The sequence below is a fragment of the Xenopus laevis genome, chromosome 9_10S (genome assembly GCF_017654675.1).
Source record: "Xenopus laevis strain J_2021 chromosome 9_10S, Xenopus_laevis_v10.1, whole genome shotgun sequence".
Lineage (NCBI taxonomy): Eukaryota > Metazoa > Chordata > Amphibia > Anura > Pipidae > Xenopus > Xenopus laevis.
The window spans coordinates 55,439,692-55,457,566 of record NC_054388.1 but is presented as its reverse complement, the minus strand read 5'-3'; the positions used below and the strand labels follow the sequence as shown (position 1 = coordinate 55,457,566).

General features: G+C 40.7%; 1 protein-coding gene across 3 annotated transcripts in view; it reads right to left on the bottom strand.

The window, feature by feature from the left end:
• The window catches only part of thsd7b.S (thrombospondin type 1 domain containing 7B S homeolog), a 209,509-nt gene that overhangs the window by 13,333 nt on the left and 178,301 nt on the right, over positions 1–17,875 (bottom strand). For all 3 annotated transcript variants that reach the window (XM_041578308.1, XM_041578310.1, XM_041578309.1), the window contains 3 exons: positions 7,843–7,976; positions 7,089–7,242; positions 841–979 (listed from right to left, as the gene is read on the bottom strand). In XM_041578308.1, coding sequence (XP_041434242.1) covers positions 841–979; positions 7,089–7,242; positions 7,843–7,976 — 427 coding nt within the window. The remainder of the gene's footprint in view (positions 1–840; positions 980–7,088; positions 7,243–7,842; positions 7,977–17,875) is intronic.

Sequence of the window (17,875 nt, the reverse complement as noted above, 5' to 3'; positions counted from 1 at the left end):
TGTAGATGCCCAATGACTTCAATGCGTTTCGCAAATTTTTGCCGTTTTGAGAATTTTTTCGTCATCTGCGAATTATTCAGTGATGCGGGACAGATCAATAATATTGAACAATTCTCCAGCAGGAATCATCCCTTGTAATGCTACATTTATATTCTCATATCTAACAGAGGGGAAAATTTAATAAAATTCACAAAGTGATCAAATTTTCAAATAAAAATGTGCATGTCTAAATGTAATAATCTTCGTTAGGCTTTCATTGCACTGCAAATCTATCTCCAAATAAAAAATTCACAGTCGCTATCCTACTATCGTGTCAGGGGCAAAGTGTTCGCAAAGGCCACATTTTTCACTTTGTGAACTTCTCAAACTGTGACTCGCCAGAAGTTTTAAATTGAAGATAGTTTTAATTCTTTGTTTAGTGAAAGAAATGAAAAAAAAAAACGATAGACAAAGAGAGATACGGGAGGTATGTGATCCAATATCCGGAAACCCGTTATCCAGAAAGCTCAGAATCTCCCATAGAATCCATTATAATCAAAAATCCACATTTTTTAAAATGATTTCCTTTTTCTCTGTAATAATAAAACAGTACGCTGTACTTGATCCAAACTAAGATATAGTTCATCCTTATTGGAAGCAGAACCAGCCTATTGGGTTGGTTTAAAGTTTACATGATTTTCTGGTAGACTTAAGATATGGAGATCAAAATAACAGAAAGATCCATTATCCGGAAAACCCCAGGTCAGGAGCATTCTGGATAAGAGGTCCCATACCTGTACTTGGAAAGATATAGGCAGATATTGTAGCCATACAGCAGGTACATTGGTGCCTGTTACATACCTGTTATATTATAGTGATAGTGGAAACAGTTGCTGTTGAGTCTACAAGGTTCTTTTTGTGTAACTTCCGGGCACTTATGGCCATTAATAGGGATCCTCAGTGGGAATCGACTCCTCACCCTCATATTGCTGATGTCACACTGTAGAAAACAAAAAGCCATTTGGTGTATACAGTTATAAGAATGTATGTCAGTCTCCTTTACTACCACTGCTCTCTAAAGGACCCCTGGAAATGCAGAAAGACTGGGGCCCACATATGAGGTGGCAGCTATATGAATTAGGGATTTCCAACCTGTGGTCCTGTCAGTGCTGTTGAGCAACATTTTCTATAAGTGGTTAATATGGTTGCCTTTCAGGACTGTAGGCAAGGGTTCTGTCTAATTGGGCTGATTCATCTCCCCCTCCCCCCTTTGGCAATCAGTAAAAATACAAGGGACCTGTACAAACCTGCTGGCCATGTCTTAATTCTGGTTGGCATTTAGTAAAGAGCTCCCTTGCACCTCAAAGAGTTTTTTCTTGGGATTTGCACCACATTTGTAGTCCATATATGCATATTGGCTGCCCTTCCTCATCAGCAGACTATTGTGCATGTATTGGGAAGGCATTTCACTACTGATGTGGTCCTCTCCCTATAGGTCTCCTATATTATCCAATCATTGGAGAGGGGAGGCAAACAATGAGAGCATCCCAATTTAACCCACCATCTAAGTTGTTAGTACACTTGTAAAGTCACCCACCCTCCACAATGAATGGAGCTGCAGGAGCTTTTATAGGTCCTTTGTTAACTTTAGACGCCAGAGACCAAGTCAATAGCAGCAGCCCTAAAGGTGTGGTTTACCTTTAAGTTGAATTTTAGTATGTTATAGAATGGCCAACTTTTCAATTGGTCCTTATAATTTTTTTTGTAGTTTTTCAATTATTTGCCATCTTCTTCTGGCTCTTTCCATCTTTCTAATGGGGGGTCACTGACTCCACAAATGCTCTTTAAGGCTACAAATCTAATGTTATTGCTATGTTTTATTATTTATCTTTCTATTCAGGCCCTATCCTATTCATATTCCAGTCTCAATTTCAAATCAATGCATGGTTGGTAGGGTATTATGGACCATAGCAACCAGACTGCTGACACGACAAACCGGAGAGCTGCTGAATAAAAACAAAATAACTCAAAAACACATAAATAATAAAAAATGAAAACCAATTAGAAGTTGTCTCAGAATATCATTCTCTACATCATGTTAAAGTTAACTCAGAGGTGAGCAACCCCTTCAACGGGGAACCAGGATATACTGTAAAGTTATGATTTAGAGTAGGACTTGGTCAGGAATGGTCAACTGGTTGACATCTGCAGAGCTAGAAGGGGTGCTGGAAATATTTAGATGGTACATTTACTAAAAGCTCTCTGTAGTTCCCTTATCTCTGCTACCATTGAGCAGCTCTGAGGAACATTTTGATGGTCAGAACAATTCCTGGCACATATAGTAATTATATGAACTCAAACAGGCCCCAAACTTGCTTTCTGCTCTCCACTGACCTAATGTCTTTATGTCCGAATTGAATATCTGTTGTAGATGCTGCTGGCTCTTTTGCATTCTATTTAGTAAACAACTGGGGGATTGAAGGGCCTAATGGATCAGTGAGTGGCAGCTGCTAAGGTCAGTTCTGATCCTATTAGCACTAGAGGCACATAGATAGATGCCACAGTTCCCAACTAGAAGCATAACATGGCTATTGCAGTCATATGATACAGTAAGCAGAACTCTATATTATTAATGATCCAAAACCACAGTGCCCAAACCAGAGCAGCAGATAAACCATTAATCTAAGGGTAGGACTACACAGGCGTTTTCTGTGCGATCAAACGTTTTGCGCAAAAACACAGGCGTCAAAACGAATGTGACGGAAATAAGGTAAGTGAATGCATTGTTGGATGGTGTCACAGCGTTGATTCTATGCAACACAACTGTTCGATGCAGACGCAGCACGTCTGCATCCACAGAAAATGCCCTTGTAGTCCTAACCTTAGGGTAGTTCATTTCTGACGAGTTAATGAGACAGCCACCTGGATATGAACTCATTCATGTGTCAATTAGATCTGTTTCCACTTAATTTTTAGTAATTGCCTGGTATAAAATATTATAGGCCTGACATTTATTATCATTAAGATAAACTTCTACATTGCATTAATAATTCACCATCCTCCCGGAAAAACTATTGCGCATGTTAAGTTGGAACTCATTAAAGAGACATCATACCCAGGTAATAATGCTTGGGGTTGGCAGGGTGCACTCATCACCACTAAATACACAGCAACATGCCTCTTATAAATAATAATAAACAACACCCTGAGGGGCGACGGGACAGAGTATTTATGAAGGCATCATCGTTTTCATACAAATTATAGCTATAAATAATAAACTAATAACCAAATAAGCTGTTGCAATTTAAAATATATAATACAATAAGCCATCTTTGGTCATAAACCAGGAGGAAGCCATTAAAAAGATAAGGGATCATTCAGGTTATTACTATATGGGGGGGGGGTCCTGTTTCTGGTATATGCTTTATTCCAAACAACATTTAAAGCCACATAAATCATAGGCTGTGCATCTGTTCTAATGCTTTCTGCAGAAGAGATCTGGTTAGAAGTGATACTGCAAGTGACAAGATTATTAATACTGGTGTGCACTGTAATAATTTTGGTAATGTACCATTTCTCAGATATGAATGCTCCCTCAACTGGAACAAGTCTATTATATATTATGAGTTATGGGGGTCTGGTAGATACAGGGGCAGGGGAGAGAAGCTAGTCATTTCAGGGGCACCAGTGCCAGTGGGGAATCTTAACAGAGGTGGACTGCAAAAGGGACAGGGCTTAAGGTGGAATGGGTAGGGTTAGAGTGGACATGTATTTGTGCTTAACATGGCATGGTTTGGGAAAATCAAGGTTGTGGTCAGGTGTGTTTATTTGGGTAAGTATTTCATTTTTAAATGGGGCCCAATTATACTCAGTTGGCAGAGCTCACTGCCCAAGAGAGCAGTAGGCGAATAACCCCCATGGTCTATCCCCCATACATAATCTAAGGCATTAAGTTTGCTCAGTAGCATTAACCCATAACATCCGGTATATAGGTATGGGTGCAAATAAGCGCAGAAGTACTGCTGCAAAAAGTGCCTTTATTCACAAACACGACACGTCACCGCTCTTTATCAAGTATCACATATACCTATACACTGGATTTGATGGAATTTTTGCTCTGGATGGAAGCAAGGTATTGGGCTACTAGATGTGGATTTTGAAGGTTATAGATACCATTGTATTCTGACTGCATTAACCCATAACACCCAATAAGATATTTGCTTTTAAACAGGTGACCAGTAAATGCTACCTGCTGATTGGGTTACTGCTCCTGGGCAAATGTAGTGCCCTTTATTACAAAATCCGCTATGTGTGCAAGTGGCAATCTGGGATTAGCTACTGGCTAGATTGCCAGTGGGACTGCCTGGATAGATATTAACATCATTGATATGGGTGTATCATGTCATTTTGTTATAATTTATTATTATTTGTATTATATTTCCTAGTCTGTTGGTGTATTTTCCCACAACTGGAATCACCAAGACAATATACCGGGTAGACTCCCTAGAATCCAAGCTCTAAATGCATAGGTAGTTAATAGTACTGTATTTAGCATTTATCTACAGCTGTCATTCTTTCCTAGGAAGATTTCTTTTTATTTATCTGTGCTGGGTAAAAAAATTCCTCCTCGTACTGTCTGTGCGTCACAATACAGTAATATCACAGCAGCAGCAGGAGGCAGACAGCTTCTTCTGTAGTGAGACTTGTGATAACACCCAAGGGGATTGTTGTTAGGGGTGCTGACAGAACATTACAGATACTCGCACACTTACTCACGCTCACTGACAAAACACTGATAAGAGCAGCAGTCCTAACAGATGTTATGTAGAGAAATATGACAAGCTGGTTTGGGGGAAGAGTTAAAAGAACGTCTAAAAGGAATAAAATAAGTAATGACAAAGTTGACATGATAACTCCTATAGCTGCGTTTTATTAACAACTCTTAACATCTCCAGGCAACTGTAAATGCTTGGGGGACCCATGTATAGGCAAAGAAAACTTGTCAGTTTCATAGGGCGTAATTTAGCCACAGATCCAATTAAGGAGTTTGCACCCTTACAGAGGCCCGGAGCTGTTGTTGGGGTGGCACAGTCTGAAGGCCAATTAGGCTGACATTTAACAACTTGTTCTTGCTTGTCTTTCTGTGTTCTTCTCTGAACTATAGTAGGGTGAATAGGTATGCACTATATGAACAAATGTATGTGCCACCCTTATCAATATTGGTATGGTTTGTCACAGGGATCATTGGTAGGGATGGGCGAATTTAAACCGTTTCGCATCACCAAATATTTGCCACCGGCAAAAATTTGCCAAAATGCATTAAAATCTATGGGCAACAATTTTTGTTGATGTTGCTCATCCCTATTATTGGCATCACAAGGCCCACTGCATTATATAATGATGTAAAGATAATGGATAATAAATGTAATGTAAAGATAATGTGTGCTTCATACCGAGCCCTCAACCCAACTGAGTGAGCACCTGTAGCCTGAGGTTGACTGTGAGCCATGCCTGATCCCCAGCATCAGTGTCCTACGTCACTTCCAACCTCTTGTGGCTGTATGGAAGAACATCCCAGCATTAATGTGGGTGGAAGAGTAGAGGATAAAGGCCAGGGCTGGCCCGGGACGGGGCGCCGGTAAAAAAAACTGGCGGGCCAGACACGCTCCCTGCCCTTGTGCCCAGATCTCTGTCTCCGGCTCTGGTCACGTCAAAACCAGGTAGGAAAATGCGCATGGGGGGGGGTCATTCCAAAGGTGGCTGTGACCACCAGGGTCCGGGGGGGGGATTTGCAGCAGAGCTGGGGCAAGGAGGGGCCCTGAGACATCAGCCCTGGTGGGCCCTGGGCCCCCCAATCCGACCCTGATAAAGGCTGTTTTTGCAGTAAAGAGAGAGCCTTTATATTAAGATTCTTAGTTTGGAAATGAGATGTAGGACAAACTGGTGTCTTTATACTTTTGTACTGATGGTTTAGTTATGACTCCTTATATGAGGTAGTTGCCATACATCTGCATGATCCAAACTGTGGGGCTTTTGGGGGTCCTGGAACAACAGCAACGGGGCTCAGCATGATGTATAGTTAGAGTAAGATTTTGGGGAGAATGCCTACTTGATCTGCTGGATACCCCAGAAATCTAGCCTTTAGGGTATCATAGGCCTATGATTAAGGGAGTTTATCCCGAAATGCGTTAGGTTTTGCTCAGCAGTTTGCTATAATACATTTTTGTCCAGAAGTGACATCCAGTTGTGGAGTTTGTTGTAACATTAGTGGTGAATGTATTGAACAGTATACAGTAAAAGAGGTTGTTCACCTTTCAAACACTTTTTTCAGTTCAGGCGTTTTAAGATTGTTCCCCAGAAATAAAGACTTTTTTTTAATTACCTCCCATTATTTATTTGTTACTGTTTTTCCAAAATCTACTTAATGTCCCTGTCTCTCGTGTTTGAGTTTGTCAGCTCAGGTACAGACTGTAAACTGTTACAATTTTGCAACATTTACTTGATACATTTCTTAGCAGCATCTATGGAATATTAGCAACTATTGTAGAAAAAAACCCCGCACCCCAACCCACATAGACCCCCTCCCTCTTTCTCCCTGTATCCAGCCATTTGGCTTATATGGTGCACTTTACCACATAACGTCACACATTTTCTACTGAAATGAATTCTATGAAGTGCTGTGGTGAGGTGTTCAGTGGTGCATTCTAACATCTCTATGGTGTCAAAGCAAAGTTGTCTTTTATAAGCTTTTCATCTATGGAAACCCAGGGGAATAACTGAATCCATTTATAATGTGCAAACTAAACAGACAGCAAACTCTGACTGGGAAACCTGGTAACTATTTCTCTCTCTTATTTTCCTTTTTTAACATTCCTAAAGTGCCCACAATTGGCTGTTATCCTTGCTACGTTTTTCCAGAATTCCAATGTAAATGCACCCAATGAAAGTCTGAGCAAAATGTTGGCAACAATTCAGCCAAGAAACATTTTTCACTCTCATCCCTATTTATAACTTCAGTAAAGGGATACTTATAAGGACAAATATATATAAGGACAAATATATTGATGACACATCATGACCAGTGTTTCATATTAACAAAGAAATATTACCTTGGTGCATTCAGTCCAGTGTCCCCAGTTTGACATGACACACTCTCCGGGACAAGGCAGAGAACATTCTTGGATTGTTGGGGCTGTCTGAGAACCATGACAGTAGGTATCATTTACAGGAGCATTTTGTCCCTCACTACTCACATTAACACATCTGTAAGAAAACAAGGGCAGAATGTGAGATTATCCATTTTAGTTATAATATACATGCACTAATAAAAATGGACAACATCGTGCTTTGTGCCTCATACATGGTCATGGTTAGGAAGACCTGAACAAATGTGTTTGTTTCTCTGCAGTATTTAATTCTGTCTTCCCTTTTGGCTCTTCTTTTATCCCCCTGAATAAAAAGGGTTTGGAAGCACTATAAAGGTATATAATATATAGGGACAGAGACAAGAGGAAAGTGTTGGATGGCTTATTGAAAGATTGCAATACAATCTGCTAGGCCCATGGGCAGACTCTCTCTGCTTCTTGCTAATATAGACATTTATGCCGCTCTTCCCTTCTCTTCACCTCTTGAGGAATACTCTGAATATGCAATTAATTTAGATTTGTGCTTTTTAGAGAGATTTTATCCCCAGAACCCTGGATGAGCAGTTTCTTGATTCTAAACTAACAATGAGGAAGAAAACACCAAATTATGGCCAGATGGCTCATTGTCTCCAGTCGTCGTGTTGCCTGCATTATTTGCAGGAGATTGCTTTGTCCAAGTCATTAAATTAGATCAAATGTAACACTTGCTTCCACTCACCTCACTTTCCTGATTTGTATTCCATGCCCGCAGGCAGCAGATCTCTCCTCAGTGTTGAGCTTGCAGGCAGACCATGGCTCTGCCACCCAGGAATACTGACTGCACTCATTATAGCATGGCACTGCCTCATACACCTGTTAGGAGAGGTGGGGGCGGCCATTTAGCAATTTAGATGAGGGCAAAGAACGACACAAGTTTTGCATTTGTAAGAAATATTTAAGAACAGCTGAACTACATTGCAGATATGAAGTAAGAGTCACACCATCCATCCTACAGTATAAATGATTAGCCCACTAAGAATGTTGGGAGTTGTAGTGTGATATTTATATATATTGCAAAACGAGCTTTGCCCCACTGCACCCTGCTCTAGAACAGCGCTACAATGCTGCAGTTTTATAATTAAATAATTTCCAGAGTTATGGCAGGCAGAGGGTTGGGTTGCAAATAAAGCAGTTGTTGGTTAAGGTACTAGGTTGCAGGTTGGGTGCAGGTCTACTAAAGTGGACATACTCAGGTCTCTACTCTATGGATTAAACATTCCTAACTCCACATGTAATAAAAGACACAAAGTGTGCCCAGGTGCAGTACCTGTAGCAAACCTTGCATCTTTTATTATATAACCCCATTTAATGATTGTTTCATGTGCTACTGTGCTTGGAATATTCCATTATAACAACTTGAGGGCTGCAGACTAATACCCACTGAATCAGTAGGCTTCTTTTAATAGGACTATGCCCCTAAAAAATGACTATAGGATATTATAACAAAGATTATGGCTAGCCAGCTTCAGATGATGGCAACATTGTTAAGGAGCTAAATCAGCAAATAACCCCACACAGAAGCACAGAAGAGAAAGCATTAAAAAAAGGAAGGTATAGTGGCCCTTTCAACGATGGTGGTATCATTTAGAATGTACAGTCATATGAAAAAGTTTGGGAACCCCACTCAGCCTGCATAATAATTTACTCCACTTTGAACAAAAAGATAACAGTGGTATGTATTTCATTTCCCAGGAACATGAGTACTTGGGTGTTTTTTGAACAAAGATTATTAGTGAAGCAGTATTCAGTTGTATGAAATTAAAACACATGTGAAAAACTAGCTGTGCAAAAATGTGGGTACCCTTGTAATTTTGCTAATTTGAATGCATGTAACTGCTCAATACTGAGTACTGGCAACACCAAATTGGTTGGATTAGCTTGTTAAGCCTTGAACTTCATAGGCAGGTGTGTCCAACCATGAGAAAAGGTATTTAAGGTGGCCAATTGCAAGTTGTGCTTCTGTTTGACTCTCCTCTTAAGAGTGACAGCATGGGATCATGGTTTAGGGGAAGACAAAAAGCCATCTCAGAGGTTTAAACTGTCAGTTTCAACGGTAAGGAATGTAATCAGGAAATGGAAGGCCACAGGCTCAGTTGCTGTAAAACCCAGGTCTGGCAGGCCAAGAAAAATACAGGAGCAGCATATGCGGATGATTGTGAGAATGGTTACAGACAACCCAAAGATCACCTCCAAAGACCTGCAAGAACATCTTGCTGCAGATGGTGTATCTGTACATCGTTCTACAATTAGTACAATTTGCACAAAGAACATCTGTATGGCAGGGTGATAAGAAAGAAGCCCTTTCTGCACTCACGCCACAAACAGAGTCGCTTGTTGTATGCAAAAGCTCATTTAGACAAGCCACAGTCATTTTGGAACAAAGTGCTTTGGATTGATGAGACAAAAATTGAGTTATTTATTTATAACAAAAAGCACTTTGCGTGGCAGAAGAACAACTCTGCATTCCAAGAAAAACACCTCTACTGTCAAATTTGGTGGAGGTTCCATCATGCTGTGGGGCTGTGTGACTAGTTCAGGGACTGGGGCCCTTGTTAAAGTTAAGGGTCGGATGAATTCAGCCCAATATTAACAAATTCTTCAGGATAATGTTCAAGCATCAGTCACAAAGTTGAAGTTACACAGTGTCAGGTATTGCTGGGATTCGAGCTGGGGACCTTTGGGTTTCTGGCTCGATACCTTAACCATTTGGCCAGGTGAGCAGCCTGTAGGGTTGCTCGCTATGTGTAACCTGGCCTCTGCAGTCCCAGCCCAGCTGCCGCCTGATTGGCCTCTCCAGCCCCAGCTCAGCTGCAGCCTGTTTGGCATCTACAGCCCCAACCCAGCTGCTGCCTAGCTTAATCAGCCAATCAGGGCTGACTCTTCCCTATTTAAGGGCAGCACTCAGACCACTCCTTGCCAGAGCATTGTATGGTTTTCCTAGTACTGCGGCAGCGCCCCTAACTAGGTAGTTCTAGCTCTTGCCCCTTTTCCCTTGTTATTCCGCCTTGCCTTGCCTTGTCTGCCTGTCCTTGTCTTGCTTTACCTTATCTTGTACCTTCCCAGCCTTGACCTTGTTCCGACCCTGCCTTGTACCCCTCCTCTTGCTATCCTGCTCCAGTCCTCCTCTTGCTATCCTGCTCCAGTCCTCCTCTTGCTATCCTGCTCCAGTCCTCCTCTTGCTATCTTGCTCCAGTCCTCCTCTTGCTATCTTGCTCCAGTCCTCCTCTTGCTATATCTTGCTCCAGTCCTCCTCTTGCTATCCTGCTCCAGTCCTCCTCTTGCTATCCTGCTCCAGTCCTCCTCTTGCTATCTCTTGCTCCAGTCCTCTCTTGCTATATCTTGCTCCAGTCCCCTCTTGCTATCCACTCTAGTCTCCTTCTGCACTCTATCCCCCAGTTTGATCTATGCCCGCACCGTCCTGTCCCATCCAAGCTGTTCCGGTTCCATTCCTGCCCCGTCCAGTCTGTTCCTGTTGAGTCGTCGCCCTCTTCTTCCTGCCTAGTCCACTCCTGATCTTCGCCCTCTCCGTCCTGTTCTGCACCTGATCCAGACTGACTCTTCGCCCTCATCAACCTGTTCCTGCTTTCCCTTCAAGTGTTCCCTAGGCACATACAGCTCCTGCCTCAAGGACTCGCCCTTCCCTTCAGTCTCTACAGCGCCCCCTACCTAATCCTTGACACACAGTGGTTGGATATTCCAACAATACAATGATCTTAAACGCACTTAAATCTACAAAGTCATTTATGCAGAGGAAGAAATACAATATTCTGGAATGGCCGTCACAGTCCCCCGACTTGAATATCATGGAAAATCTATGGGAAGATTTGTAGCAGGCTGTCCATGCTCGGCAGCCATCAAATTTAACTGAACTGGAGAGATTTTGTATGCACGGATGGACAAAAATATCGCCATCCAGAATCCAGACACTCATCAAAGGCTATAGGAGGCGTCTAGAGGAGGTTACATTTGCAAAAGGAGGCTCAACTAAGTATTGATGTAATATCTCTGTTGGGGTCTAATTTTGTTATGATGCATATTGCATATTTTCTGTTAATCCAATAAACTTTATGTCCCTGCTGAAATACTACTGTTTCCATAAGGTATGTTATATATTAAAAGTCAGTTGCTACTTTGAAAGCTCAGCCAAAACTCCAAAGCACTGAGGGGTTGCCAAACTTTTTCCCAAACTGTATATGAATATTGTTCTGCTGTTGATCCAAAGATGTTAAACTGCATTACATGACCTGAAACAGTCTGCTCTTCGGGAGACCAGAAAGAGTTATACCCAGTTAGAATACAACATAGCTATGGCTGTGTAAATCCATTAGGGCTAGAAGTGCAAAATATTACCCATAAAGATAAGAAAATAATGAGGCTGCCCTGAATAATGGATAAATGGATGGGATATAAAGTGGAAAATAGACTCCAACATGTTACTGGAACAGAATATTGTAATTAGCTGTGGGTATATACAGTAATCCTTGACATGCCTTTGATTGAGTGATCTAAGTATAATAGCTGTTCATTTAAATAGAGAAATTGTACTCCTGTTGACTTTTAATTAAATGTCTTTGTTGATTCATCTTGCAGTAACACTGTAAAGGCTGCCGTGGTTTTACTCTAATTTCTCAGTTAGCAGTGAGGTCAGGCTACAAATTAGGGAATGATATTAATATATTTGGGCCATAATTCATTTCTCTGGTCATATGGGCATGCATGCCAAGTTCCCACTATTCATCCTGCCATCCAATTGCAGTGTTCTGATCATGCCCAAACAAATTGGAAGCTATAGATATATATTACCACTCATATGACATTCCTAAGTTTTGCCCAATGGATCACAGATGATTGGGAATAACTGAAAATGTTATCTGCTAAAACGCAATTGATAAATCCACTTCACTGTATTATACCCACTCTTTAACTGCTATTAACATCCTAGAGCTGTTAAAGCTTCTCATCTGGAACATAAAGAGGCTCTTCATCTCTCCCATGGATAAAGGAAAGACAAACACACTCTGTATCACTTTCAAAGCCTCCATAAGCCAAATTGTTTGAAGATCCCCAAAATACAACCGCCAGCAATGGCAGAAAGTATTCTAATGAGAGTTCTGGATGGAGTCCAAATTCTTTTGATCTCTTTGAGTTCCATCATTCCGCTTACAGGGAAATAAACCACACTGAACAATTTCATGTTTGTTTGTGAAATGCTCCTCCTGGATTTGAGGTCTTGTGCTTTGCATTGGGTTTTTTAATGTAATGCCAATATAAGCAGAAATGTTGATAATGCTATTGTTTAATTGGATTATTTGTAAGATCACTGAAGTGGCCCTTTCACTTAGTCATGTTGGGGAACGTTGCCACTGCCTTTGGGGAGGTTATATCTAGAAATACTATGAGCAGATGGATGGACTTTGTTATATATAAATAATAAATATAAATAAATATATAAATGTAAATGGCACTGCAAATCGATTTTTAGGTATTTTGATGTGCCAACTGTATTTGGACTAGTGTATGTGCAGCAGATGTTTACAGCAGGAACCATTGGAACCAAATATAAATAACTATGAACATGTAGCAGACATTGGCACCTGAAATGTCAGTAGACTTAAGCTGGACATAAATGATAAGGAATACTAGTTTGGAGACAGCCAAATAAACTAATCTTTTGATTTTGGACAACAACAATTGGGCTGCTCCTACAAGTAGCTCTCAGCAAAAGTCAAAATGGGTATATGTCAATGCCCTCTTCACTAATGGACCAATGAAAAATTCTGTGTGGACAAATCAACTTTGATCGGATCTGTTAAAGCTATACCCCGAGATGATCGGTTAAAGTTATTCCCCAAGGTGACCATACATGCCAACATGGCCATGCAACAAGGATGTAAACAGTCAACTTTCCCGATCAAATCTCCTAGTGAGTAGACACCTTCAGAATCCAAGAATTAGATATTTTTGCACCCTTCCTGTTTTTGAGGTAAATCTGTTCCAACAAAAAATTTATCATAAGACCTCCGTTCTCAATTACTTTCCTTATTTGTTGACTGATCCTTATCACTAATGTACATAAAGAATACTGAACAAAAAGGCAAGCCATGCCTTCTTATATTAATACGATATCCACTACTAAGTTATCCATGTGAGTAAGAAAGATACTGGAGCCATGATTTCAGTGAGGGGCTGTCAATTATAAGTGAGAGGATCAATAAGAATGAATGTAGGAAAGTAATTTTTCTCATAGATAGAAGGGCCAAAGGCAATCAGAAATGCAAATGATGTAACTGAGGGATTAGGTGCTACATATGGAAAAGACTACTAACATGGGGTTCACTTTGCCCTGTTGTGCTCTTTAGGAAAAGTAAGAAACTCATTTGTAAACTTTATAGCCATTTGCCTTGACAAATAGTTATATTATTTGACATGAAGCTATACATCATGTGTCTCTGCCCCCGATTCGATATGCGAAACATTCAATATGCAAAACATTAATGTTAATGCATTCTACTCAATCAGATATCTTCCAGTCTTTGGACTTATATGAAGAATGGTGTTAGGCAGCACGTATCCTCAATGTTACTATAAGCACCAACTCTCCCTACTATACCTGCTATCCCACAGTCACAGTCCCTTTCCAGAGACTATTATCCTCACTGATACTATAGGCACATCTCTCCTTAATATACCTGCTATCCTACAGTCACAGACCCTTCACAGAGACTATTATCCCACTGTTACTATAGGCACCATCTCTCCTTACTATACCTGCTATCCCACAGCCACAGTCCCTTCCCAGAGACTGTTATACCCACTGCTACTATAGACATCATCTCTCCCTACTATACCCGCATGTCCAACTGCTACTAAAGTCACCATTTCTCCCTACTATACCTGCTATCACACAGCCACAGTCCCTTCCCAGAGGCTATTATCCTACAAATACTCTGTGGGGTCCTACTATGTGCAGGGTCCAGGAAAATCAACCTGTCATGGGCCCTACCAAGAAGAGCTCTAATGTAGATTCCCTCTTTATCCCAATTTCTACAAATTATATATCATTAATTATAAGTATATGTATCACACCTACAGTATATTCCCTGGAAGGGAAATGAGAATGGAAAGTAACTGCAGTGTTTATTTATAAGTAGTTATTTTCCGGGCCGTCAAATGTTTCTTTTTATTTCTATGTGATATCTCTTACTAGCTCTCTCCCCCGGACTTCGGCCGCGCTGACTCAGGTAATGGTCTTGTTTTTGCTAAGGGACGTATACTGATTTTTCTGTGAATAATCCTGGACAGTTCTTCTCCTCCTTTCCCATTTCCCATTCTTTCCCTTCTGATCTTTTTCTCTTTTCTTGACTTCTTCTATCCTTTCCGTTCTATTTGTTTTTTTTGTTACAATAGCTTTTGATATGCAAAAATACTCATTGGTTTCCACCCCACTGACTTCTGTCTACACTGTCATATCTGTACTTATTTGATATTGACCAGACGTTTCTCGTTTGAAGGGTCGATTGTAGAACTTAGGACTGTCTTAGACATCATTGTGTCGATCACTCCGAGCACATTTCCCTTTTGCTCTATCTGCTGTCACGTCTTTGTGAAAGCTCGGAAACTGGTCTGATTGTAGACACGCTACTATGTTATCTTATGCACTGCTGTGATCTGTTGCTTGCATTATGCCTTTCATTCTGTACTGTGGATTGTGTGAAACCAATAAAAATTTTATTTTGAAAAAAATAAGTAGCTATTTATTTAATAATTCCAATCAATTCAGAATTTCCACCAGCTCCACCAGTGCATGACTTACTTTTCTCAGTTACTTTACGATACCCTGCAGGTATGCTTAAATCTAGATTTCATTTACTACATCTTTGCGATGCCCCTTGGGACTCAGGAAAATTAATTGGGGTGGTGGTCCATGTAATTCTTTTCAGTTTTAGTACAGTGATTAGCCCCTATCCATAATTTCAGTGCAAATAAAAGGAATTCCTTTGTCCCTTTCTTCATTTGTTTTTAGATTTCTCTCTTTGCTATTATGGTTAGTGGTGCAAGCCAGCAATTACGATAAGTAATCAGCCATGAACACATTTAGAGTATACAGGGAGGGAAAGTCCATTAAGATTCCAACCCTAGTTTCATTAGACGTGGAATGTCTTTATTCTACTGAGCCCTTATTTCCCTCCATCCACAGTGGCAATCTGTGCTTAGCACAATGCTAAGATGTTCACCTTTAAATTAACTTTTAGTATGATGTGGAGAGTAATATTCAGAGACAATTTGCAATTAGTTTTAATTTGTTTATTATTTGGGATTTTTGAGTTATTTAGCTTTTTATTCAGCAGCTCCCCAGTTTTGGCAATTTGGTTTCTAGGATCCAAATTGCCCCAGCAACAATGCATTGATTTGAATAAAAGACTGAAATATGAATAGGAGAGACGGCCTGAAGAGAAAGATGAGCCATAACAATAAATGTGTAGCCTTACAGTGCATTTGTTTTAAGATGTGCTCAGTGACCCCCATTTGAAATCTGGAAAAAGTCAGATGAAAAAGGCAGTTATTTAAAGAAAATGAAGGCTTAGCATTAGCTAACATACTAAAAGTTAATGCAACCTTAGATACAAAGAATGGGGAATTAGTAATAACCAGTCTGACCATGTCTTTTACCCACAATGCATCATTTCCCTATAACTGGGATTGTGCTTTTAGTTGCGTCTGCCACAATTGTGCCCAATGCATCAAAATGATTGTTTTTTATGCAAATCTGGTGCCATTTGCATTTAGGATTTTCAGAGTGTGAGATGAGACAGCTCAGGAGCATGTGGGTTTGATTCTGATTCACAAGGCAAAAGTCTGTTACCCACTGTGGAACCCTGGAGCTAAACGCCCAGAGTTCTACAGTGTCAATAGGAACAGTGAGGCCACATTCATTAGAAGAGACACATTGAAGACCATGTATAAGGGAAGGAGTGTGTTTGAATCCAGGTACCTTAATGAATTACATCAATATGTGCTCTCCATTCTGTGTATTAAAATCATTGCATCAAAACATACTCCTTTACCTCCGCATGGAGCAAAGTACAGGTGCATTCATAAATGACCCCTATTAGCAACCACATGGAGGTGCAGGAGTGTGCTTGGATGCAGTACCTTGATGAACGTAATCAATGTGAGCTCTCCATTCCAATGCAGGTGCATATGTAAATGACCCCTGACACACTTAATATTACGGATCATTTACTGTAAATGTGGGCACTCTAAGATGGACACAATGGAGAGCTCATATTGGCACAATTCTTAAAGGTACTTGTGCTCAAACACGCAAAGTGATGCTATCCCCAATCTGTAAATGCTAGACACAACCTGTGCCCAATTTGCATTAAAACACACATGCTATTGCATCTTCTTTGATACATTGGGTACAATTGCACTGGCTGCAGTTACATTGTGGACTGTGGAAGGAATTGGAAGAAATGCTGCATTATGGTTAAAAATCACAATGATTTGCTTTCAAATTGCACTCTGTACAGAAATTTTCCTTTCAAGTTCTGAAGTTTTCGTGTACTTGTTATTCTTCGTTATTAGCTGAAAAGCAGGAAGTAGTGTTCTGGCTATTAGACATCCAATCACTCCAGCCTTCATACATTACATTTTTGCCTAACTATATTAGAAACATTTTTTATTTACCCAGTTTTTATTTTTATACTGAACTGTTCCTTTAAAAAGATAATTAGGTAATTGCCCATGGGCAAATTTGCCCAGTGTTGATAAATGAGCCCCAGTGTGTCTTTTCTGTCCCTCTTATAAAATGAATGTATTTAGACTCTGTTTAAAAAGTTATGTAGGGGATCATACACGCCTTCCCCTGTTCCCGGTTACAGGCAAGAGTGACCAAGTGGCTAGAAGCCCCAGAGGCCATCTGAGAAAAAGAGGAGGATCCAGGAAGAGCCTGGGTTTGGAGCCAATTGCAAGGGGTTACGAGAGAGAGAGAGGTTATAAAAGCTCCCCTGTTGCAGCATCCAGCCAGAACCAGTTTGTGTGAGACTGTCCAATAATGCAGAGAAGCTGCTGTTTCATGCTGTGCAGTTTTGCTTGAGAGTTCTGCATCGCTAGTAGTACAGAGATAACCCATCCTGTTCCCTGCCATACTGCTAGAGACTCAGGAGGTGAAATGAGCCACTGTTGAGATTAATCCGGCTGCAGAGCTGCCTGTAATCTCCAGTGTGACTGCCTCTGAGAGCACCCCGTGAGTGAGCCACCCAATGGAGGTTACTGGCAAGGATACAAACTTGGGGCCCCAATTTGAGGACAGTTCTTGTGCATTTACCTGCTATGTGGGAGCAGCTGCTAAGTTCCAAAGTGAGAGGTACTTTTGTGAAAGGTAGTGCTACCTGAGTTATGAGAGCTCTTGGGAAGGGACATTTCAATTGAACTGAACTGTGTGGTCATTAACCCCTTCCAGAGGATTGAGACTATGATAATAAAAAGGACTTTGTTGGAGAAACAGTCAGGTACCTAATAGTGAGTTAGGTAGATCCTACGTGTCCCCAATGCTGAAATGCATTGTGTATTAGATTGCCCAAGTTCTTTCACTACTGTTTTACATAAAGTTATATTTGTTTCATTTGCAAACGTGTGTTATATTTTTCCTAGTTGAACTTGAGGTGTGCTCCTCAGAGTTCCCTAGGTGGAGGCACTGCACTGTAAAT